This window comes from Elephas maximus, chromosome 27 (genome assembly GCF_024166365.1).
Source record: "Elephas maximus indicus isolate mEleMax1 chromosome 27, mEleMax1 primary haplotype, whole genome shotgun sequence".
In the NCBI taxonomy this organism is placed as follows: Eukaryota; Metazoa; Chordata; class Mammalia; order Proboscidea; family Elephantidae; genus Elephas; species Elephas maximus.
In genome coordinates this window covers 13,897,477-13,924,110 of record NC_064845.1, presented here as the reverse complement: position 1 = coordinate 13,924,110, position 26,634 = coordinate 13,897,477, and the positions used below count along the sequence as shown (strand labels likewise).

Here is a 26,634-nt window from a genome sequence, read left to right as displayed (position 1 = left end):
AAAAGTAAAGTGATCCAGAATATGAGCGATTTTAAGCAAGATGCCAGCCATTAGCAACTGGAAGGCACTGTTGTGAGTTTGTATTTCAAGAAAACACTGGAAGACACATTTCTATCCCTAAGTATAGAACTCAAATGAGGATCACTGTGATCTGCAAAATAATAATGCAGTTTTTTTCAGGAAAGAAACTCTTCTCAACTTCCCTTAAAGTTGTAAAATCAGTGATGTTTTTACTGGAAGCCTGCTAGATTATCAAGTTTTCTCTACACATGCATTAGCTGTGATCTTCCTGCTTCCTTGTATTATTCCAACACCAGGTGAACCACGAGCTCTGCAGAGCCACAGGCCACTGCCGTTTTCATTTCCTGTCTAACTCTACACAACAGATGGAAAAGGGACTACCTGGAATGTGTCCATTTTCAGCTGAATATAGAATTGTTTGTATTGGAGCAATCATTTTATAAGTTTAGTGCTTTTAAATAAGTAGATATTATCTATTTTCACTTTTTTAAGGTGTTTTTCTGTCCCCAAACCATCAATTTTAGCCCTGAGTGGTGTGGAGGAGAAGCTCCTGAAGCTAACATCAACTTGACACAGGCATTAGTGCAGTTGGAAAATCCTGCCTACTCTATTGTTGACTACTACATACCATGAGGCCTTTCCTCATTTGCCTCAAACCTGCAAGGAAACACGGCTTTGTAGCCAGCACTGAGACACGGCTTAAAAATTTAAATGGCTACCAATGCCAATTTGATTTTCAACTATTTTAAGACACACTGTTTTACTCATATATACATATCTAATCTCTCAAAAGTTATTAGAAACAGTTGTTCCAGTAAAAAAAATAAGCTATCAAAATCAAAGAGTGTCAATTATCCAGGGGAAATTAATTAAATGAAAAAATAAACTAAACTAAAATGTAACTTTTAAACACATCATCTTCCTTTCCAAAATCATCAATCAACTTTCCTTTCCTTCTTTCCCTAACACAGTCAATTCTCCTAGACAGCTAGGAGAACTCTGATATCATTTTTGATTCATAGGTCTTGCTCTAGACTTATCTCATCACTTTCTCTAGGCTTATTAGTCATCAGGAAATGCTGGTGGCGTAGCAGTTAAGACTTACAGCTGCTAACCAAAAAGTCAGCAGTTCAAATCTACCAGGAGCCCCTTGGAGACCCTATGGGGCAGTTTTACTGTGTCCTGTGAGTCAGAATCGACTCAATGGCAACAGATTCGGTTTTTTGGATTAATACCATCTCAAACATGGATTACTTCAACAGTCTTCTTGCTAGCCACTCCTCTCACGTTCTACATAATCACTGACTTAATAAAGCTGCTCTAAACTCAGCAATAGTTCCATGTTTTCTATAAAATCAAGGTTAAATGTCCTCTACTACATGTTTGAGGTCATTATCCATATCTCTAAAAAAAAATTTTTTTACATCCAAATTCAATAGCCACTACTTGGCAACCAAACCAAAAGAAAACCTGTTGCCAACGAGTTGATTCCAACCTACAGTGATGCTATAGGACAGAGTAGAACTGCCCCCATAGGGTTTCCAAGGAGCAGCTGGTGGATTCGAACTGCTGACCTTCTGGTTAGCAGCCGAGCTCTTAACCACTGTGCCACCAGGGCTCCTGCATCCCAATTTTCCTTCAGGTCAGTTTTTTACTTATCTATGCTCATTCCCAATTCTTCAATTTCTTTGTTCCATTGGTCTGTCCCTTGTTTACCATGTCTTCTCTGCTTTTTCTAGCCAAAATTTACCCAAACTTCGACAGCCACTTTATAACTTCAGCTCTCCATTACACCCCAGTGTTTCTCAACCCTCCTTATACTGAGATTAGCAAAAAAAAAAAAAAAAAAACCCACAATTTACTGGAGATCTCAGAGAAGATCAGGTTATCTCACTTGGGGGTAAATATTCTGCAAAATATACAGTTGGACACTTAAGAATATAACAATTTCAAATTGCTTACTATTCTCTCACCTGTGTATCATATTTCCAGAGCTAAAACAGTGAATCTTAGAGACAAGCATCATGTATTAAACCCTACTTTTTTACACTCCCAAACAGTTCCCAGCTTTGGCTTATAACCTACAATTTATTAATGTCCTTGTGTCCCACTGAGTCTATTCTGACTCACAGCAACCCTGTAAAACAAAGCAGAACTGTTCCATAGGGTTTCCTAGGCTATCATCTTTACGGGAGCAGACTGCCAGGTCTTTTCTCCCACAGAGCCGCTGGTGGGTTCAAACTGCCAACTTTTCAGTTGGCAACCAAGCGCTTAACCTCTGCACCACCAGAGCTCCCTGTATAATTTATTAAGCACCTATTTTCCATGAGTAACTTCATGGAGCTTATAAATGAAGAGAAAAGAACTGCAAAGGAGAAGAAGAAAGGCAGGGAGTGAAAAAGCACAGATTCTAAGCATCTTGGAATGCTACGATATACTCGTAGGAAAACCTTAATGTTTCATCCTCTTTAGTATTAAAAAAAAAAATCCACTGCCATTGAGTCAATTCCGACTCACAGCAACCCTATTTAGTATATGGTACTCTGATTAAGACAGGCATTTTATAAATTGATTAACTTCACAGTTTCAAAAAAACATTAAGATTTGACATCTAGTATACCCTGGTGGCGTAGTGGTTAAATGCTGCGGCTGCTAACCAAAGGGTCGGCCATTCGAATCTGCCAGGTGCTCCTTGGAAACTCTATGGGGCAGTTCTACTCTGTCCTAGAGGGTCGCTAGGGTCGCTATGAGTTGGAATCGACTCAACGGCACCGGGTTTGGTTTGGTATATCCAGTAAGTCTATGAGTATGAGACCTAAACTTTCTATCACCTCTCTATTACAAAAATTAAATCTGTATCACTTCCCAGATCTGATACTTACTTCTACAGTCTCTAAACAATAATTCAGAATTCTGTAACTGTATTCTTTGCTCCGTTCATAATCTCCATAGAAATATTAGGAGTAAGAATACTGTTAGAATAGATAAATAATGTTCGAAAAACAATTAAAGCAAAAAAAAAAAAAATCCTCTGGAAAACAAAATAAATACCTGATATTCATCAACTGGAAAGAGATTACTTATGATACACTGACATAATCAATGCTTTGGAAGAATAAAAAGAATTGAGCAGATCTATTTAAGTTAATAAAAAGGCTGTCCACAATATACTGAATAAAGATATAAAATAGTATATGTGATCTCATTTGTTTTAAAAAAAAAAAAAGTATATGCATATATATTTTAGCCTGAGTTCATTTTTGTTTGTTTGGTTTTTTAACTATAGCTTTGAGTTTTTCAATACTAAAAGAATACTTTAAGCTAGAGGAACAGTTAGAATTCTATTAATGTCCTCTCTGTAATTTTTTTTATCATATAGACGTCACCAAATAAGTTGTTTCAATGATAACCACTGTTATACTACACAATGATTTTAAGCACTCATAGAAGAAAGAGTTCTCTAACTTTCTTTAGGAGTTGTCCGATTCTGCAACCTGTCCCTTCCTGATATACTCCCACATCTTTTACAACCATGGCTGTTTCCTTAACTTTTATTATCCCCACATTCACAGAGTATCATAGGAAAATAAAAAGTAAGAGCTCCAACCCAAAAAACCAAACCCAGTGCTGTCAAGTTGATTCCGACCCACAGTGACCCTACAGGACAGTATAGAACTGCCCCATAGAGTTTCCAAGGAGCACCTGGCAGATTCGAAGTGCTGACCCTTTGGTTAGCAGCCACAGCACTTAAACACTACATCACCAGGGTTTCCAACCTATCAATTTTTTTTTTTAATTCAATCTCTCCTTTACATGATACAAACTGAATGTGCACAGAAGATAAAAATTCACTGTACAGAAATATTAGGAATGAAACACAAAGCATACTAAAAATGGTCAGCAGGGAAAACTGGGTCAACTGGATAAACACCAGAAGATTAACTTTTTTCCATTTAATTCTGCTTTAAAATGACCTCTTAACTGAGATATCTAACTCAAGCAAAAACATATCTTTAAAATTCATTTTAATAAAAATAACACTTATTCTATACTATATGTAGAAAAGAGCCCTGGAGGCGCAGTGGCTAAGTGCTCGGCTGCTAGCCCAAAGGTCAGCAGTTCGAATCCACCAGCCGCTCCTTGGGAGACCTGTGGGGGGGTAGCTGTGCTCTGTCCTGCAGGGTTGCTGTGAGTTGGAGTCGACTCGGCGGCAATGATTTTTTGGGGGGAAAAGCAAATTATGCTACGGACAAAATTCACAAAAGACAAAATGTTATGGTTGAATTTCAGGGATAAAACATGACGGTCAATAATTTCTCACAAGATGCTATTTGCCATTTTAAAATACATGTAAAATTCAATTAATGGCTCTATAATCTCTCACCAATAATTTGTAAACAGAAAAATATAAAAACAGAGGATAAAAAAATACTCTTCTTTCCTCCTTGTACTGGCTGACTATAATTGATATGTACACGTGTATATATACATACATATATGTCTATATATGTATGTGTATATGTCTATATTATATATACACCTATGTGTCAAGGAATTTTTCTTTTTTAAGCAGAGGTAGTTTAAATGAAGTAGAGGGAAATAGGAATAAATTGATATGTGATTGCCATTAAGAATCAGATAAATTCAGTTATATTCAATCTTACTCTAATACCCATACGAAAATATTTGTGGATTAAAAAGAAAGTGGTAAAGGTACTAGTTAAATAGAATTACTCTTTGTAAAGCATCAGTAATAAACTCACATGTAAAGTACACTACCCAGAGCCATTATGTAGATTACAGAGTTATCATACAGCTCACTTCTTTGTCACTTTGTTATAATGGGATTCTATATAAGCTTTTTTTTTTTTAAGTCCACATTGTTGGATTAATGTGGCTAGAACTATTAAGATAAGGAGTTGTAACCATGCTCATCAAGAATGTACTTAAGGAAAGCCAGTTCTTCTCTAAATTTTCAATCACAATCTTTAAATTTTGACTTACAAAAAGCTTTAAGATATCCATCACTCCTCCGTCAATCTGTCACACTGTGGTGGCTTCCATGTTACTGTGACACTGGAAGCTATGCCACCGGTATTTCCAATACCAGCAGGGTCGTCCATGGTAGACAGGTTTCAGCAAAGCTCCCAGACTAAGACACAGTAGGAAGAAGGACCTGGCAATCTACTTCTAAAACAACTGGCCAGTGAAAACCTTATGAATAGCAGCGGAACACTGATATAGTGCCAGAAAATGAGTACCTCAGGTAGGAAGGCGCTCAAAATGGGGAACTCCTCAAAGCAGAGTTGACCTTAATGACATAGATGAAGTCAAGCTTTTGGGACTTTTGTTTGCTGATGTGGCATGACTTAAAATGAGAAGAAACAGCTGAAAGCATCCAATAATAATCAGAACATGGAATGTATGAAGTAGGAATCTAGGAAAATTGTCAAAAATGAAATGGATATCCTAGATATTAGTGAGATGGATACAATGCTCACTCGTCTCTGCCAAGAAATTTGGAAGATAGCTCACCCACCAACTGAAAGAAAGCCATATTTATGCCCATTCCAAAGAAAAGTGATCCAGCAGAATATGGAAATTATTGAACAATATCATTAATATCCCATGCAAGTAAAATTATGAAGACAATTCAAAAACAGCTGCAGCAGTACATCCACAGGGAACTGCCAGAAACTCAACCCAGATTCAGAAGAGGACATGGAATAAGGGATATCACTGCTGATGTCAGATGGATCTTGGCAGAAAGCAGAGGAATTCCAGAAAGATATTTAACTGTATTTTATTGACTTCACAAAGGCATTCGACTGTGTGGATCACAGAAAAATTACGGATAACGTTGCAAAGAATGGGGATTCCAGAACACTTAATTGTGCTCATGAGGAACCTGTAGACCAAGAAGCAATCGTTCAAACAGAATAAGAGCGTGCTGCATGGTTTAAAATCAGGAAGGCTGTGTGTCAGGGTCGTATCCTTTCACCATACCCATTCAATCTGTATGCTCAGCAAATAATCTGAGAACCTGGACTATATGAAGAAGAATGCAGCATGAGAATTAGAGGAAGACTCATTAACAACCTACAACACGCAGATGACAAAACCTTGCTTTCCAAAAGCAAAGAGGACTTGAAGCACTTACAGATAAAGATCAAAACTATTTAGCCTTTCAGCATGGATTATACCTCAACATAAAGAAAACAAAATTTCTCACAACTGGGCCAATAATAAGCAACATCGTGATAAACAGAGAAAAGACTGAAGTTGTCAGGATTTCATTTTACTTGGATCCACAATCAACGCCCACGGAAGCAGCAGTTAAGAAATCTAACAACGTATTACATCAGGCAAATCTGCTGAAAGAGACCTCTTTCAAGTGTTAAAAAGCAAAGATGTCATTTTGGGGACTAAGGTGTGCCTGACTCAAGCCATGGTATTTTCAATCACCTCATGCACATGTGAAAGCTGGACAATGAACAAGACAGACCAAAGAAGAACAGATGCCCTTGAATTATGGTGTTAGTGAAGAGCATTGAATATACCACAGTCTGCCAGAAAAACTAACAAATCTGTCTTGGAAGAATGACAGCCAGAATGTTCCTTGGAAGGGAGGATGGCAAAACTTCACCTCATGTACTTTGGACGTGTTATCAGGAGGAACCAGTCCCTGGAGAAAGAAGGACATCAAGCTGGTAGAGGGTCAGCAAAAGAGAGGAAGACCCCCAACAAGATGAATTGACACAGTGGCTCCAACAATGGGCTCAAACACAGCAACGACTGTGAGGATGACACAGGACCAGGCAGTCCTTTGTTCTGCTGTGCGTATATATGGTCGCTATGAGTCAGAATCGACTCAATGGCCCCTAACAACAATAATCTATTACTCCTAATTAAAAAAAATATATATATACTCCTAATTAGTTCTCCTAAAACATAATAAATGATCAATGGTATTATTTTTAACTTACAATTTCCTAAGTAAGGAAAAAAAGAACCTTAACAGTTAAAATTTCCTTAAAACAATCTTAAAATTGTGTATAAGTTGTAACTTAAAAGTGTCCTATGCGCCTTACCATATAAATTCTCAAGAATGTATTCTTTATAGATAGGATCCAAAAGAAGAAAGAAAGAAAAAGAAACATCAAGGACTTCTATAACATAGTTACATGAAAGAATCTTCATATAAGATAGGGTTTCATGGTAAAACCAAATATAAGTTATATTTTTACTATATCATTCATCTTAAACACGCCATCCGAAATTAGATTATCGATAGGAAGGCTAAACCAGAATTGTTAAATTTTCATGTTCATTAAAGAAAAATCCTAAAATCATGCTCTATTTCTAACAAAATTATAAAGGGTAAGTACACTATTTTACAAAAGGCGTGCCCATGAAAACATAATATACAGAACTACATTTCTATTTTAAAATCATTATTTCTACAAAAAAAAAAAACAACACAATGAGATGTAATTAGCTAAACACCTGGTATATATTCTATAATATCAGCAATCCCTGATTTTAAGTGATGTTATAAATAATGGAAAAGTTCAAATGTCAGTCATGAAAAGTCGATTTAACTCATAATGTACTAGAATAGTACTAATAACAGCCCTTAGCCCTGAGTCCCAAAGTAAGCGTGAGCAAGAAAAGACGGAGCAATTACTCTGGCAGGTGGAACGTCATCCACAGCAGTAAAGAGAGGCAGAAAAAGGTCTCCCAGGGCTCCCAAAGTGAGGTGGAGAAGCACTTGGGGGAAAAAGGTCATGAGCGACAGAAGAGAAACAATACTAGCGTGATGCTCTGGCTAAAAGAGTCAAAAATCACCAGGTCCCAAGCAACAGGGACTCCAAGGAGTACTAGCCATATACATTATTCACTTGAGGAATATTTGTAAGTTAGGGACTACCTGAATAAAACAACTTACTTAGTATATAAATTTAAAGGAACCTTAAAATATACTTACGGATCAATAGAAACTTTAATACAGGTCATGTTCTTATCCCTCTGCTTATTGTCAGCTGCATTAACTATAAAATTAAACATTTTGATGAATAATATACAAAATAATGTAAATAAACAAATACATGGACGCAACCACATATGCATCACTAGATCATATCTACATACAATCACTAAAGAAAATAAGTATTGCTAACTTCTAATATAAAACTTTATTTTTTGGAATAATATTCCAAAATTTTATATCACACAGATTATTGTTAAGTAATGTAAATGTAAACAAAGCCGGGGTGGGGGAGGATATTTTAATGGCATATAAACTAAATAAAAGTAAACGTCTGCATTTTATAACACCCTAATCCAGGACTGAAAAGTTTTTTAAAAAATGCTTTATTTCCATTTCATCTTGCTAACAAATAACTTTCTCTTGATCTACTTCAGTAAATGTCATTTTATAGGCAGATGAACTGAAACTAACCAGGTATTTTTTAATTACAAAGGCAAAACCTTTAACACTACTGGGGGTCAAAATTCTAAATGCTATGTAGTTCACCTGGGAATAAAAACCGTTCTGCATTCATTAACCACTGCTTTAAAAAAAATTTAAAAACCAGCTAGCTGTCAAGGTGAACATAAATCATTAAAAAAACATGTCCCTGATAGACACAGTACAATCTAAAAATAGCAAAATCAGGTAGATGGCTGGGAGGCAAGACTCAAAGGTACAAAATCTAAGCAACCAATTTACTCTCCTATCCTTTTCCCAAAGATCTGAGAGGAGGAAGCTCTACCCAAAAGAAAAGAGAACCTCAGAGACCCGTACAACCCCACTGTCTAGGAACCCCAAATGACAGCCATGAGGTGGCAGACCAGAGAATCCCCAGAAGGTCCTTGGTTAAGAACATTTCCGAAGCGCCAGCATCTTACAGGAGTCAAGAAGTGTGAATGCATACCTCACTGTGATTCACTTAATCGTGTGAGTGGGAGAGGGCAGAAACCACTTAGAACCGTGGTTGCCAAATTTGGCAGCCCAGCAGAAGTACTTGATTTGCTGGCGAAAAACACACAAACTTTTCACATCCCACCTCGGACCCAGTGAATCTGCAAGGAGCAGGCCCTGTGATCTCGATTTTTAACACATCTCCCAGGCGCAACCCCAGATGACTGGACGTACAGGATCACAGACCAACTTTGAGATTACTCGTCAAATGCAACACATTTATTTGACAGATCAACAGCCTGAAGCAAAGCTATGAAGCAGAGATATGAAAATATTACAGCTAGTGGTATCAATTTTTTGAAGTGCACATATATTTAGGATAAAAGCCAGAGATGGGCCTTTAAAATCTGCACTGTAAGCTCTGACTTTTTATATAGAGGGACATTGTGATAACATTAATACAAAGAGATGCCTTAAATCTTAAGCAAGTACTCACCCAAAATTTCATCAAAGATCTTGTATAAACCTGGCACAAAGGTAACCTCTCTGCAATTCATTCCTACATCATCATCATACACCCACATTAGCTGCATTGAGACAAAAATGAAAAAACCTTTTTTATTCCATAATTTCTTAACATCAATTTTAATAGCATAAATCCACATTTTGTCACTCTACATAAATACTCAGACCTTCAAAATAGAAAAATACATACAGCTTCAATTGAAGCCAATTTCAGTGTATTCATACTGAATTTAGATGACTTCAAAATTGAGAAATTGTTTATTTTGCATCACGTACATAGTCAGCTTTAATGTAAGACAACAAGTATCATCAGAAACAGTATTTAAATGAAATAGAAAAAGACAAAAAAATCTTATCTGCTTTATACTTTTACTTCATGCTATTTTTCTATAATATATAAGGAGCATTAAAAAAAAAAAAACAAACCCACTGCCATCGAGGCGATTCCAACTCATAGCAACCCTCTAGTACAGAGGTAGAACTGCCCCACAGACTTTCCAAGGAGCACCTGGTGGATTCAAACTGCCAACCTTTTGGTTACCAGCTGTAGGACTTAACCACTACGCCACCAGGGTTTCCATATAAGAAGCACAGAATGAACTACTACGAGTACAACAGGGCAGCGAGTCGAAGGGCTCTGAAACCCAGCACTTGCTGGTTGAGGGATCTGGGCAAGTTACTTAAACTTATCTAACCTTCAGTTTAGTCATCTGTAAAATAGAGATAACAGTATCTACTTCCCAAAATTGTTAGGAGCCAATGAAATATGTAGGCCAAGTCTACAGTACGCTATAGTTAAGTATGAAATGACAGTCATTAGTGTTTGCGTGTGTGTAAACTGTGAAAGGTACTATCATTAAAGTAAGCCACAACATTAAAAGCTTCACAAGGCACCATTTTCCTATTTACCCCATTCTACTCTACACTCTTTCTTCTGACAGTATTTATCTCAGAAGAAAACACATTCTGTCTCTCCTAGATCTCTCCTCCTACTTTGCTTAGGACCATAAAGACAAGGAATTGAGTATCTCACAAATTTTACAAGACAGTAAAAAGTAGATACACATTTCTTAAGAATTTCAATACACTTTGGCAAATAATTACCTGTGTCAATGGTTCCACTGACCCAATGTATGTATCAGGACGAAGGAGGATATGCTCCAGTTGCGTCTTCTTCTGATACACTCTCTCAACAGACAACTTCTTTGAAGAATCATTTCTGTTTGCAGTTTCCAACTCTTCTTTTTTTGCAGCATTGTTCTGATCAAAAAGAGTCTAAAATTAACCAAAAAATCAAATTTAAATAACCTACCAAGGGGTAAACTAAAGTGTGCATGGACATGGACATACATTTTCTTTTTAATCACAAAACCGTCTTTCAGGTTCACTGATGTTTAAAACCTAAAAAGAACACAGGTCTATTTACAGAGTCTAGCTTTTTTTTATAACATAGAGTGAACCTACAGTTTTGACTAAGCCCAAAAAGAGGGTACACACAGTCACTGGAATCACTAGAACATCTATTCAATCAAGAAATACAAACTTTTCCCAATTCTGTAAGATATCAAGTTAATTTTTGAAGTCCTTGAAACCTCCCAAGGAATTTGAGTTCTGGTCAGGTTATAAGATCACAATGAGTGCGCCCACTGAACCTGGCTGGCTATGGGGTCCCTAAAACTTCCAGATGTAGGTTCCTTGCCATTAACCTACTGAAGATTTATAGTAAAGAGCAGGCAAAAGTAACCTAAGCAAAATGTTAACCTATGCAGTTAACATCCACTGATACGGCTGAGAATACTAAGTAAGCATTGGCTTGTAATTTCATACATTTGCAGGTCAATAATTCCTTAAGCACCAGCTCTGGGTGCCCTATTACTGAGGCACCTTCTGATTCCAGGTCCCCTGCCAGTTCCAAGGAGGCAGAGGTTGGAGATCCAAATCCTAACCACACTGGCAGCAGATGAAGATCCCAAACTCAAATTTCCAATGTCTGGAGATTTTCCTATCTTCTTAGCAATAGCATAGAGCACATCTCTCTCCCTCTGGAGCTCCCTAATGCTAAAAAAAATAACATATCACTAAAAGAAGAACTCTATGATGGCCAGTTTTTTCAGAGTTCAAAAACAACTCAAATATAAGACAGTAAGAAGTGAGGTATATTCACAGATCTTTGAATATCAGTAGAAATTAAAGAACCAGAAGACGAACAGTAGAAACCAAAGAGATTTTCTGCATTAAATAAGCAGTAGACTAATTCAGGTCTTAGACACAGACATAGCATCATCTTTAAAATTATAACAAAATGTATATCACTACATATTCTTTAAATGTATATTTAAAATCACAATGTATGACCAGAATAAGAATTGTAACATACAAACCCTAGAGAAATTTATAATCTCCCAACGCCATGAATTTTACATAAAATTAATAATGTGCCAAAATAAGAGTATTATAAATAACTTATTTTACCAGATTTTAAGCTATATTCTTATAGATTCTTTCATTTATAAGATTACCCTTTAACACTGCTCAGAATCCATTAAAAATAGCTTTAGACATGTCTGGGGTCTTAAAAGCTTGTGAGCGGCCACCTAAGATACTCCACTGGTCTCACCCGCTCAGGAGCAAGGCAGAACGAAGAAAACCGAAGACACAAGAGAAAGATTAGTCCAAAGGACTAATGGACCACAACTACCACAGCCTTCACCAGACAGAGTCCAGCACAACTAGACGGTGCCCGGCTACCACCACCAACTGCTCTGACAGGATCACAATAGAGGGTCCCGAAGAGACCTGAGGAAAAATGTAGAACAAAATTCTAACTCACAAAAAAAAAAAAAAAAACAGACTGACAGAGACTGGAGAAACCCCAAGAGTATGGCCCCCCAACACCCTTTCGGCTCAGTAATGAAGTCACTCCTGAGGTTCACCCTTCAGCTAAAGATTAGGCAGGCCCATAAAACAAAACGAGACTAAATGGGCACACCAGCCCCACGGCAACGGCAAGAAGGCTGGAGGGGACAGGAAAGCTGGTAATAGGGACCCCAAGATTGAGAAGGGAGAGTATTGACATTGTGGGGTTGATAACCAATGTCACAAAACAATATGTGTACTGTTTTACGAGAAGCTAGTTTATTCTATAAACCTTCTTCTAAAGTACGATAATAAAAAAAAAGCTTTAAAAAAATTTTAAAAAATAACCTTCTTCTAAAGTATGATAATAAAAAAAATAGCTTTAGACAAAAGAAAATAATTATTTCATAAGGTCTTTGTTATGGATTGAACTGTGTCCCCCAAAAATATGTGTCAACTTGGCTAGGCCATGATTCCCAGCATTATGTGATTGTTCACCATTTTGTCATCTAATGTGATTTTCCTATGTGTTGTAAATCCTACCTCTTTGATGTTAGTGAGGCATGACTCAATCTAAAAGATTAAGTTGTGTCTCAAATCAATCTCTTTTGACATATAAAAGAGAGAGGCAAGCAGAAAGACAGGGGATCTCCTAACACCAAAAAAGCAGAGCCAGAAGCAGTACACATCTTTTGAACCCCGAGTCTCTGCACTGAGAAGCTCCTAGATCAGGGGAAGACTGATGACAAGCACCTTCCCCAGATCCAACAAGAGAGAAATCCTGCCCCTGGAGCTGGCACCCTGAGTTTGGACTTCCAGCCTCCTAAACTGTGAGAGAATAATGTCTCTTTGTTACAGCCATTCACTTGTGGTATATCTGTTATAGCAGCACTAGATAACTAAGACAGTCTTCATATTCTATTTCTGTCAATCAGTAGCTAAATGATGAACTAGTTGGCCAGAAATACGAACTGTATTTTTTTTAAATACCAGATAGTCTCCAAATGTCTAATTATATTCCTTGCTTTTCATGATGTGATAAGTAACTTAGAGAAACAAATCTAACAGTAAAAATATAATTGCCTTAAAAAAAAAAAGGATCCTCAGAGTAGTTAGAACAAAGACCATAATGACTAAGATCAGACTCTTTAAGAAAGTACTTAAAGTAGACAGATGCAATGGAATCAAAGGGTTAATTTTTGACATTAACTTAGAGCTGTTTACAGTTATTGATGTAAAGGACAGGTATACAAAGTATCATTCTAGTAAAGGGTTCTCTATCCCAGGCTACTTCTCCAAAACAAATACTACAACAAGGAAAATACTTTCAAGAGTAAACTAGACCAGAGAGATTCATTTCTTCCTAATTTGGACTTCTGCTTTTGGCCCTGATGAGATATACTGAACTATGTGGCACACGAGGTTGGAAAACAAGAGTAAAGCCTGACCTCACTCCTCTTTCAAGATGTGTAGCTTTTTCACATTCCTTTTCTATCAATCCCCACCTCTTCCTTTTTACCTCTCTTCATGAATGAGTACATGGGCATAAGAAATATTCGGCTCAGACCTACCAGATCCTTATCAAGCTCAAGAAGTTGTCATTCTTGCTTAAAAGAAAAAAAGGGGGGGGGGGCTCAAAAATCAGAAAACATGAAATGTAGTTTGCTTTGTCTAGTTACTATTTGTAATTTTCTCTAGAATATATATCAAATATATATATAAGAAATTAAATGTGACAGTACACTTAAAAGCACTTCATGCAAAAAAAAATTGTTTGAAATAGCCTATCACAGGTGTTGAGGAAACAAAAGGTATTGTTTTACTTAAAGTAACAGAAAGCATTAAGGGATACACGAGGTCACAATGAGTCAGAATGGACATGATGACAACTGGTTTTTTATCATTTATAGAATACCACAATAAAACGGATGTTTTAAGGTCATTTGTAGATATTTCAAATCAACTCTCAATCGTGATTTAACCAGACAGTTCACTAAAGAGGATATTCGAATGGCCAACCATCACAAGAAAGATGTTCAAGGTCATTAGCCCTTAAGAGAGACGCAAATCAAATCATAATGAGATACCACCTACCCCTATTAGAATGGCGATCTTGAAAAAAATAGAAAACAATAGGTATTGTGAGGTGTGGAGAAACTGGAACCCTCATCCATTCCTGGTGTCAATGTAAAAGGGCACAGCAACTGTGGAAAACAGTCTGACAGGTCCTCAAAAAGTTGAACATAGAACTTATGATCCAACAATCCCAGTCCTAGGTACATACCCAAAAGAAGTGAAGGCAGGAACGCAGAGAAACTTTTGTTCATTAGAGCACTTTTCACAACAGCCAAAAGGTGGACACAACTAAAATGTCCATCAACAGATGAACAGATAAAGAAAATGCAGTGTAAACACACAATGGAATATTACACAGCCATAAAAAGAAATGAAGCCCTGATGCATGCCTACGACATGGAAAAACTGTGAGGTCATGCTGAGTGAAATAATTCAGTCACAAAAGGACAAAAGCTAAGTGATCTTGCATATAGGAAATAAGCAAACATATAGCAACCAACGATTAATGGTACCAGGGGTGGGAGGGAGGGGGAAAGGGGAAGGTTTTGCTTAGGGTGCACTAAGTTTATATTAATGGTGCTAGAATTATTTGGAAAAGGATAATGAGGATAACCAAAGTCTCAGAGAAGAAACCAGTCCACAGGGCTAACAGCCTAGACAACCCAGAGCTTCATCTCATCTACCCTGAGACTAGAAGAACTAGATGGTGCCTGGCTACCACTACCGACCATCAGGACCACAATAAATGGACCCAGGCAGACTGGAAAAAGAACTCAAATTCTTAAAAAGCCCAGACTTACTGAACCAGTTGACACTGGAGGATTCTCTGAGACTACTGCCCCAAGATACTCTTGAAACTTTGAACCAAAACTATCCTCTAAGGTCACCTTTTAGCAAAATAACAGATTGGTACATAAAATGAAGACTATTACCTGTGTGTACGGGGCTCCATTAAAAAACCATCTACATAAGACCAAAGGATTAACAATTACTCTAAAGCAAAGATGAGAAGACATGGGTGGCAAGGAAACTAGAGTACTGGAAATAGAAGAGCCAGAATATAAAGGAGAATGTTAACACATTGCGAATAATGTAAAGTCACTGAACAACTTGTGTAGAAATTGTCAAATGGGAATGTAATTGCTGCATAAACTTTCACTGAAAACACAAAAAAAATTATTTTTTAAAAAAGGTAATGAGAATGGTTGCACAACTTGAATATAATCAATGTCACTGAGTTGTACACGCAGAAACTGTTGAGTTGGAGTATGTTTTATGTTTATTTTGATCACAATTAAAACTGTACTGTTGAGCGAACAAAGTTACAAAACAGTATATACTAAATATGAACTTATTTTTGTCAGAAAAACAATATACACATGCATATGAAAAATATGATATATATCTAAAAGAATATTAATAAAAGTTATCTCTGGGAAGTAGAAATATGGGTCTTTTTTTTTTTATAAAAGTTTTCTAATTTTCTATAATGACTACGTACCACTTATAGGAGTATTTTTAAAGCTTATTAATCCATATAAGTGAAAACAATCCATTTAGCTTTTAAAACTGGGTTCCTGGGTGCCGCAAACATTTGCGCTCGACTACCAATCTAAAGGTTGGCAGTTTGAATCCACCCAGAGGCACCACGGGAAACTGACCTGGTGATCTGCTTCTGTAAAGATTACAGCCAAGAAAACCCCTGGCACACTTACTCTCTACTTTAAAGGGCTGCCATAAATTGGAATGGTCTCCACGGCAACGGGTAGCTTTTAAAATAAAGCTGAAGGTTTCCTTTTCTAGAGGCACTGTTTATACCTACTTATTACTTCTGCAGTCCCAACTTTCTCAAGAGAGTCTAGGCAAAAAAATAAGTGAAACAAAAACAAACAAGACCAGCAGCTTTGGCAGAGTCTCCAAAAGAAACCCACTGCCATGGAGTCGATTCCAACTCATAGCGACCCTGTAGGACAGAGCAGAACTGCCCCATAGGGTTTCCAAGGCTGTAAATCTTTACGGAAGCAGACTACCACATCTTTCTTCCACAAAGCGGCTGGTAGGTGCAAATGGCCAACCTTTTCAGTTAGCAGCCAAGCGCTTCAAGCACTGCGCCACCAGGGCTCCTCTGGCAGAGCAGAATGTAGAAATTAACATTGCAATCAGGTTTGTCTTTTACTTTCCCATTCCCAGGAAACGGTAGTCTGCACTGCAGCTGGCTCAGTGGCAGCAAACAGGAGCTTCTCCCTACGACACCGATAAACTTTTATGACAGAAACATGGAATAATTGTTTCTTTAGATCTAGTTTAATCTTAATATAGTTTAATCTGGGATTAAGGGGAGAGAGGGCAACTCCCCCCATTCAATGGGTTGGCCCTGTCCCCAGAACAGCTATGAATACAAATACCCCTGGCCTGAGAAGGAAGAAGTTAAATGAGAAATCTCCCCAATTGTTATCACCACTATCTCATAGCTCTAAAACAGCAACACCGGGTAGCTCTTCACTTTTAACATTGTTGCTGACAATACTGCAGACAATACAGGAGATCAGAAAATGAGTTTGAAAAAATATAGACCAAACCCACTACCGTCGAGTCGATTCCGACTCATAGCGACCCTATAAATTCATATCCACAGGTTTACAAAAAGCAAATGATAATGGAGAGTGATGCACGTTTGACACCTCCAGGCCAAGAGAACTAAGCTGTTTGCAAACTTTGAGAAGGGGTGTTTTGATTTTAAAAAATGGTATAACCTTTTCTTGTGTGTTCGTAGGAAGAAGATCTGCACTACAGTAACGGCATGCAGTATTTCACACCGAATAAAACTAAAAATATGTCTTTGAAAATAATTATCAAGAGCATTCTGAATAAATTTTCATTAAGGTTTGATAACAATTGAAAACTTATGATTTATGTTTATTCGTAATTTATTTCAGCGCCTTCAACTGTTCAAGACAAATTACCAAACTAATTATTTCCAGTGATAATGACTCCAGCACTCAATTACACTGTAATCTGAGACACGAAGGTGACGTTTTCATTCCCATATAAAATTAAAGACCATGAAAATGTAAAATAATCACCATATGAAGACAAATATCCTCCACATGCCTAAAAGTTGTTTTAACTCTATTCTTTCTGAGTCACATATATGACGATGCTATTACTGACTTTACCTAAAGCTCAAAAGCTAGCTGTCAAATTAAATGCTGCATTAAAATATTAATCTATTTTATAGTGATTTTTCAATATTGTTAAGTCCTAATAAAATGATATAGATTTAATTATTCGAAACTCAACTTTTATCAAGAACACTTCTCAATCACCAGAAAAGAAAAACATTAAAATAACACAAATTCCTACTTTTTTCAGAATGATTATGTACTAAGATCATTCTGTTAAAAAAAAAAAAAAAATTATTCCATGAACAGAGCTGTCACCCGATATAGCCATTTGGGGCACCCATCTCCAGTTCCTATTTTTCTATGGGAGAATGAATTGCTGCCAAACAGGAAGAAAAAGGTGGTTTGCCAGTTGATGCTAAAAAAGAACGGAGCCACTATTCACTTAATCAGCACAGAAATTCCACCATCACACCAAGCCAACAATGGTGGGACTGGGGCTCGGAACCTAGCAACAAGGCCCTTCCTTCTTCGTTCTATTCAGCCACCTCAGATTCACATTCCCCCTCTGTCTCCTTCCCTTCCCTTCTTCTCTCCCACCAGGCTGCCATCCCTTGATGTTCATTTTAATCACATTGCACCTATACAAAAACACAGAGGGTCTGTGCTATCTACCCACCATTAACTAAAACAAAAACCAACAATCTGTCCTTCATCTGTGCTCCTCCAGAAACGCCTTCCCAAACCAAGGTGCAAAGACAGTGGTGGAAGATGAGGGATACTTAAGATAGTAAGGAATGCTTAGATCATCCTCTAAATATAAAAACATAATTCCTTGCCTCTAAGAAAAAAAGAATGAAAATACTGACCACTGTATTTTTTTTTTAAAGGAAGAGTTACGTGTGTATATACCCATGTGAGAGCTTACTACGTGTCAAGCATTATGGCATCATACAGATAATCTCAACTAACCCTCATAAGAGCTCCAAGAGCTAGGCGCTGTTACTATCATTCCCTTTTTACAGACGAGGTGACTGAAGCCTGGAGAAATTAGGTATTTTCCCAAAGCAAACAAAGCTAGTAGTAGAAGTAGCTGAGTTATAAAACCAGGTGATCTAACAACCAATTTTCTTACTCATTATTCTATACCAGATACACATATCCTGAAAAGGAAATCCCTGAAACACACCAGCTTTGTGAGGCGAAAGAAAGTTTGGTAGAAAGAGATAAGTATATCCCAGAAGGTTCTTGGTATCCCATCACATCAGGGTATTAAAGATGAGTTGTTTTGTTTTTTAATGCTTTTAAAGTGGAAGCCTGTATAAATAATGGTTAAAAACATTAAAAAAAGAAAGAAAATTTTCTTAAGCCTGGTTTAAATCCACCTTTGCCCTAGCTGTGTACCTGACAGCCTGTTACCTAATGTCTCAACTCGTGTTTCCTTCTCTGCAAATGGGAGTAATAATTTTTTTTATCACACTTAAAAAAAAAAATTATTATTTTTATTTATTTATTGAGACCTATTTGTATTGAGGCAGGAGAAAGACGTGTCAGTCTGCTCCTGTAAAGATTTACAGCCTTGGAAACCTCATGAGCCAGTTCTTCTCTGTCCTAACGGGTCACTAGGAGTTGGAATCGACTGGAAGGCAGCAGGTATTTGTATTGAAATTTTTAAAAACACAAAAGAGGCTTATTTTTAAAGCATACTTAAAAAAATGCAACTGTTGCCACCATCTGAGTAACAGATTTGAAACTAGGTGTGAAGAGACTTCTATTAGGAGAAAGTTAACACGATTTTTAAAAAGTGTTTCCAAATACTGCTATTATGTTTACTTGAGAATGTATCTAAACATTGCTACTTGACAGCTCCTCCTAATGATAGAAGACTTTTCAAAAAGTTGGTATGTCAGCTATCCATCCGATTTGTTAACAATAAAACTGAGGTTAGATTTTGTGCGCAGCTCTTTGCTAACCACTACAAGACATACAGGAAACCCCGGTGGCGTAGTGGTTAAGTGCTATGGCTGCTAACCAAAAGGATGGCAGTTCAAATCGACCAGGTGTCCTTGGAAACTCTACGGAGTTTATAATCTAATTAAGACAAAATTATCATGCATGAGAGTTACATAAAGAAAAAAGGAAGGCAACTCTGCTTTATGATGCATAAGAGTAACAAAAGTTCAAAGGAAAAGGTTAGTAAAAACTTGGAGGAGACTCAGAGCTAGCCTTGAAGAGTAGTTAACACTTAGATTGGTAAAACTAAGAGAAGGGGGCGGGGGGGCATTTCTGGAATAGAAGGCATCACGCAAAGACCAAGTGGCAAAAAACAAGCGTGACTTGCACAGGGAATAGTAAAGAGATAATCTAACTGTGGCAAATATCCCATTCCAATCCCGTGGCCATCAAGTCAATTCAGAGCTAAATTTTAATTAGGAGGGCAGACAGTTTATCAAAGAATTGGCTTGAAACCTGGTGGAAGAATTTAGATGTACAATAATAAGCCACTAAAGCAAGTTTCTTAATAAAAATCTTTAAACAATATTTAAATATGATCCTGTTTCCTGAAATAGAAATATCGATAGTCGGGGCAAAATATATTATTTATTTCCACGAAATTTTACTTTAAAAAAACTACAGTGTTAATTGTGCTCATTTTTATTTTAAAGAGAAACTTACTTTTTAGAGATACACATTGAAAGATTTACAGATGAAGTGATAATCTTGGGATTTACTTCTTTTCAAAATAATGAGAAGGGAAAAGTAGGTGGCCTTGAGTTGATAATTGTCGGAGCTTGACGATGGAGAGAGGGAGGCTCGTTACACCATTCTGGCCACCACGTCTTTTTAAAATGCTTAAGCCCTTCCACTACAAAACTTTTAAAATCTATCAAGTTAGAGTATTAATGGAAAAAGGATCAATATTCATATAATTAACTTTATTTTAATATCTCCACAAGTTTAGCTGCTATAACAACTTAAACATGACGAAAGACTGACAAGACTGACAGAATGAAATAGACTATTATGGTCTGTTAATCAAAGCAGAGTAAGGATGAATTCAAGAAACTCTTTGCTTCAGAGAAGCCTTTAATAGCAGTTGTCAATTTTAACTCAAAAGAATTTTGCCATATTTATGATATTTTTCACCTTTAAATTTTTAATTTAATTCTAATATTAATATTTTTAAAAATCTGGTTAAGACATTGCAAACCACACACAAACCAAACAAATTATTAAAAGAAGAAGTTAATGTCAATCTTAAATCTTATTTATGGCTTTCGGATACCGAAGGGTAAACTTCCATGCAGTGAAATGTTAACACATGCTGCCATACACCCCAGAAGTTGGTAGCAGCAACACATGGCACTATGCCTTTCCCCCTCAAAAAGAAGAAAAGGTATAGGGAACTAATTCCATTTTTATCTCTTACTGTTATTCACAAGCAGGTGGCAACATAACATCAGCTTCAAATAAGCAAAGTTACCCTTCTGCTGAAATAGATTACCACTGAAATAAGCCCCCAAACTCTTGCAAGGGAAAAATTAATATGCTTTCAGCTGGCTAAAAGACGGTTTATGTGAAAGCAATCGTAATCTATTATTCTGAGTATGCATTTATTGAACTTTGCCAGTAATAACAAACATTAAGCCTGGCACTGTGCTACATGTTATCTCATTTAATTCTCAAAACAACCTTGTTTTACAGATGAGAGAACAAGCTCAGATTGGTTAAGTTTATTGGGCAAAGTCCCACCAACTCTATGTGTTAAGAGGCAGGATCTGAACCTACATCAATCTGACATCAAAAGCCATGTTCATAACTACCTCACTACATTGCCTCCCAAAAAATTAAACCAGTCTATGATCAATGATGTATATATGGATATAAAGATGTTCATATAATCTGACTTTACAGATTTAAAGGAAACATCAAATCTTAAAGTGAACTTGTAGTAGTGACTTTTTTTTAAACTTCTAATTCAATATGAAGAAAATATAAATAAAAGATTATATGACTTGTACTTCTTTCGTTTTACATTATTTCTCATATTACCCATAATTAGTTTTATAATAAAAAGAAATACCACATAGGAATAAAGCCAAGATTTACCTCCCAATGTCAAAAAGATGACTAAAGTCTGAAATGTTTAACTTTTTAGTAATATTTTATACTTCCAAAATCCAAACAAAATATGGAAGGGATTAGAGCTAAAAGTTATTCTTTATTAGATCAAAATTAAATTATTTTTTTCCTTGCCTTATCAACTATTTAGCATAACCATCAAAATTCCATCTTTTAATCCTGCTAAAACAGAACTATATACTTATGTTTAAACTTTGATTCAGTAGAAATGGGCATGGGGTAAACCTCCAGGAAAAAAATTTTTCATATGTACCCTAGTCCTTGATGTTTCTACAAATAATTTGGGTTTTTTACAGAACTTGGTCAAAAGAGAAATGCTTTCCTTGTTCTCCAAAAAATAAAAGTTATTCAACAGATCTTTTGAAAATAGAATTTTAGAAGTTCAATAGAATACAAGATTGGCAAATAGCCAATCTTAGTCACAGAAAATAAAAAATGCATCTCAAGTTCTAGTCTTAACACTAAAAACAACAGTATCTTCAAGTCTATTAATTTACTAATATGCAATAGTTCTATTAATACTTTATTGTTGTTGCCATGTAACTGAACCATATAAAACAGACTTCTCTACCTTTCCAGCAAATTAGAAATTCAATATAAAAAAATTAAGATAACCACAGCAGATTACAAGATCATATGAACACCAATCATGAGTTTTAATACAAGTTCAGACACTTAGTTTCACTTAAAAGTAGCCAATGGTAACAAATACATCTATATTTTTTAAAAGTTAATTTTTTTCATGGTTTTAACCACTGAGCTGTCCACACAGAAGATATTCTGAACCTGAATACCCTGACTTAAAAATAATTCGTTTTCAAGATATTTTCATAATTTATAAAAAACAGAAATACGAACATAAAAATAAGCATGTATCTATTTCTTTTATCAATGAATCAATTTTAGTTTCAAATGAAATTTTTTAATGTTGAATGAGACCCTCCAAGTTTCACTAAATTTCTTATTTCACTAAATGAAAGATTCCTATTGAGCTTGAAAGAAAACGTGGTCATTTACTCATCTGCAAAGTTAAATCACAGTAAATTAAAATACTAATACCAGATGTTAAAGCCAAACAATGTGATCTCGGAGCAAAATATTTACCAATACAGAATCAGAGAGCCTCAGAGGAAACACTGATCAGGCCTTAACACTTCCAAATAGTAATGAGAACTCACAATGCCATCTGGCTACCTCCATTTTCAGATGTTATTTGATTTCAGTAAGGGCCATCAATATTTAAAATCATTCTTCTGCACTTACGCAGTCCCTCTCCTCGCTCCGCCGTGGCCACGTCCACACGGACCACTAATTAATTATCTGACATTTTATCCCTCTTAGCTCGTCCATTCATACTACATTATTGGAGTAATCTAAAGATGGACAATAAGCCTGGCAAGTTATTTTGCAAGGCACCTTGGCACTCCAACAAAAATGGTTAAAATGTTTTCTCTGCTATGAGTAACAGAGAGCAACAGAGTTACAAAGAACCGACACACTTGTCAAAAAGGAACAGCTGCCAGTCAACTCGCCTAAACCTCACCCAAGTAAAGGGAAAATGAAGAAAATAACAAAAATGCCAATAGAAAAGTTTCCCTGGGTTGTTTAAAAAAGGAGGTGGGCTTCAAAAATCTGAGTACTGTAACGTGTCCTCCCCCTCACCCCCAGCCCCACCCCTTGCTAGGCACCTAGTCCGCTGGCTGAGCTAGGTTTTCCGTGTAGGAAATGACCCTGGCCTGAACTCAGGGCCGAGCAAGTGAAATGCTAGCGAATTATCGATCTGCCGTGGGAATCGGGCCTCTCCAGGTCTTCCCTCCGCTACCTGGACTCCCCAGCAGGACCTCGGCGCCGAAATCCTTTCCCTCCAGGGCTCAGCCCCTTCAGTCACCTCCCAGCACACGCCGTGCAGCCCCCACCCGTTTCACCTGCGCTGCTGACCCAGGTGAGCGCTTCCGTTCATAATCCCAGCCTGACACTGGACCATCTACCGTCCAGCCACTGCTGAGAGACTGCAATCCCCAGTGCGCTTTCCATTCAAACAGGCTTTCCCAATCCAGGTGTAAACTGCTGCCCCGCCAAAACCATTCTTCCGAGAGAGACGAGCGCTGCAGGCACGGCTGCACTGAGCATCCAGGCGCGCGCACACCCCTTTCCCCGGGATTTTCGTGCACCACGTTCGGGGAAAATGCTGACCACAGGGACACACAGCACTGTCGCCCTCCCCGTGCACTCACAGCCGACTGCCCAGGAAGGCTCGGGGGGAGAGGGAAAAAGGGGGGAGCGGGGCCCCAGGTCACGTCCACGGTCTGGCCCCCAAAGTTGCAAGTGCACAGTAGGCTCCCAGCGCCTGAGCCTCCATGGAGGCAGGGAGGAGAGAGAAGAAAGGAAAGGGGCGGGCTGCGCCCGCGGGGCGCGAGTTCGGGGCCCGCCAGCTCCCCGCCCCCCACCCCCGCCCCGGCGCCCGCCAAGGACCCGGCGCCCCGACGCCACCCAGCTCAGCGCACCCAGCTGGCGCCCCGGCGCCGCCCGCTACTCACCACCCAGCTCAGCGCCCCGTCGCCCGCTCCCGCGCCGCCGCCCGTCTTGGCCATGGCGGGTGCTCCGGCTCCCAGGCCCCGAGGCCGCGGCCGCCGCTCCCTCCGCCCCGCCGGCCGCCGCGCCCCGCTGCTCCGCACCGACCGCTCGGCTCCCCGCCGCGCTCCTAGCCGCGCCGGCCCCCGCGCCCCATCGCCGAGACCCGGGGCGGACGCCCGGCCGAGCCGCCGAGGAGGCCGCGCCGCCCGCCGCCCTCAAACTCGAGGCGCGGTGGCCGCGTCGCCTGGGCCTAGCGCGGCGGCTGAGGAAGAGGAAGCGCAGGAGGCCGGGGCGGCGGGGCGGCAGCGCTGCCTGCTCCTCCGCGTCGTCGTCGTCGCTCGCTCGCTCGCGGGCGCCGCAGCCAGCCGAGGGGCCCGAGGGGCGCGTTCGGACGTGGCGGGGACGGAGGCTCCTTGTCCTTCCTCACGCTCCCCGGAGGCCGGCGGCTCGGGGCTCGCGCTCGCTGCCGCCGCCGCCGCGCCTCACAGGCTGCCCGCGTCGGCCGCGCTGCAGCCCCGGCTTCCTCACATCCACCCGCCGACGGGGACAATAAACAGAGCCGCCGCCGCCACCGCCACCGCCGCCGCCACGGCCGCCTCCCTCGCGTCCGGCATAACACCCCTCACACACAGTCGCTCGCGCAGCCGGGAGGGAGGAAGGGAAGGCGCGCCGGCCGCAGCGGCCGCCCCCGCTGTCACTCAGCGCCCGGCCGCCCAATCCGGGCCTCGCCGCCCTGCCTCTCGGCCAATCCCGAAATTCCAGGCCCGCGGAGGGGCGGGACCCGAGAGGGAAACGTCATTGCGGGTAGCAACCGAGAGGCAGACTTAGGGTTTTTTGTTTGTGTGTGTGGCTGCGGGCTTTCCGTTTGAGGGGGAACAGGGGCCGCTGTCAGGGGTCATTGGAGGGCGACAGAGCCAAAGGGTCGACTTGGACTCGGGGCGACTGTAATCCTTCGACCGTGTCGTTCACTCAAAGACCTGCCCGCGAAGACGAGGCGTTCCTTGGCCCGGGGCGGCTGGGGGAGGGAGGACGGGCAGGAAGAAGTCGGGGGCCGTCCCAGAGGGAAAGTATTTTTAAAGAGCGGTTGTAAACCGCAGGCTAGAGCGTTGTAGACCACTGGAGCAAAGAGGGTCCCCCTGATGCGGCCTCCCCAAGGTCCCAAATGGACGCTGCTGTCGAATGAATCCCGCCCCTCCTCCACCTCCGTCCCCTCCCCCCTCCCCTCCCCCCAAAAGGGGACACGGTCAGTCTCAAGAAAACTGCCTTTAAAGAACTTGAATGTTTCAGAACTCACAGAGCACGTTCCAGGGAAAGAATGCAGGGTGGGGTGCGTGTTCTGGGTCTACTCTTTGTTGACCTCTCTCTCTGCAGTGAACAATGCAGAGAAGTCCCTGTCACTTTTCTACCTAGAAGCTGTGCCAGCTACCTCTAGGAGGGCACGCTTATTAAACTCCTTTCCTGTGAAATTTTCAGATGCACACCAAGGAATGATTTCATTCAGGTTAAAGCTTTCTAGGAATGAAAATCTACCCATACAGTCGCACCCAAGTCTTTGGCAGATGGAAGATGGCTTTACTGAAATTCACCCCGCCTTCCATTCTACAAGTATTTATTGGGCGCACACTCTGCCACACTGTGCCAGGCTCTGCGATGAGTTCGACATAAAAACAGAGCCCCTGATTTCCAGCCAAGGAGCCCTGGTGGCACAGGGTTAAGCGCTAGGTTGCTCTGCTGAGAAGTCGGTGGTCAGAATCCACCAGCCCTCCACCACTCCAGAAGAAAGATGTGGTAGTCTCCTTTTATAAAGATTACAGGTTTAGAAACCCGGTAGGACAGTTCTACTCTGTCCTACACGGTTGCTATGAGTTGGAATTGACTCCACCACAAGGGTTTTTGTGGTATTTCAGGCCATTTATAACCTGGCTGAAGAGACGGACTAAAAAGAGCTAACTATCTCAAGGCAATACCTAAGAAAACACCAGAATGGGTACTTGAGGGCATGGAGTGCTGCCAAAGAGTTGTGTCAAGTGAGGTTTTTCAAAAGATGAAAACAGTATTACTGCTTTTATGAAAAGGTGTTTTTGTGAACTTCCCTCCCAATTGTGTGTTTCCTCTCAAGGGAAAACAAAAATGTCTAGGGTCACATCTTTCAACTGCCTTCTGAGTCTAGAGGTGGGAAACTCTGAAACATGGAAATAATTTCAACATAGTTTTTCTTAATTAGCTCTCTGGTGGCCATTCACTTTGGCACATTGAGGACTTTGGTTCAGACACTGACGCCTTTCTTTACCTTGAACATGGGGTGCAAACTTGAAAGTCAGACAGACCAGGGTTTAATCTGGGCTCTGAACCTAACCAGCTAAGTAACCATGGCCTTGGTATTTAAGGCCATGT

At 39.5% G+C, this 26,634-nt stretch overlaps 1 protein-coding gene across 2 annotated transcripts in view; it reads right to left on the bottom strand.

Moving 5' to 3' along the window:
- Positions 1 to 24,352, bottom strand: part of TOP2B (DNA topoisomerase II beta) — a 72,110-nt gene extending 47,758 nt beyond the window's left edge. The window contains exons 1-4 of one of the 2 annotated variants that reach the window (XM_049870927.1): positions 24,204 to 24,352; positions 10,574 to 10,744; positions 9,441 to 9,531; positions 8,009 to 8,072 (exon numbers count right to left, since the gene is read on the bottom strand). In XM_049870927.1, the coding sequence (XP_049726884.1) occupies positions 8,009 to 8,072; positions 9,441 to 9,531; positions 10,574 to 10,744; positions 24,204 to 24,257 (380 nt within the window). In that variant the 5' untranslated portion in view covers positions 24,258 to 24,352. The remainder of the gene's footprint in view (positions 1 to 8,008; positions 8,073 to 9,440; positions 9,532 to 10,573; positions 10,745 to 24,203) is intronic. The other variant, XM_049870928.1, reaches the window with a different exon arrangement.
- Between the last annotated feature and the right edge of the window lie 2,282 nt (positions 24,353 to 26,634).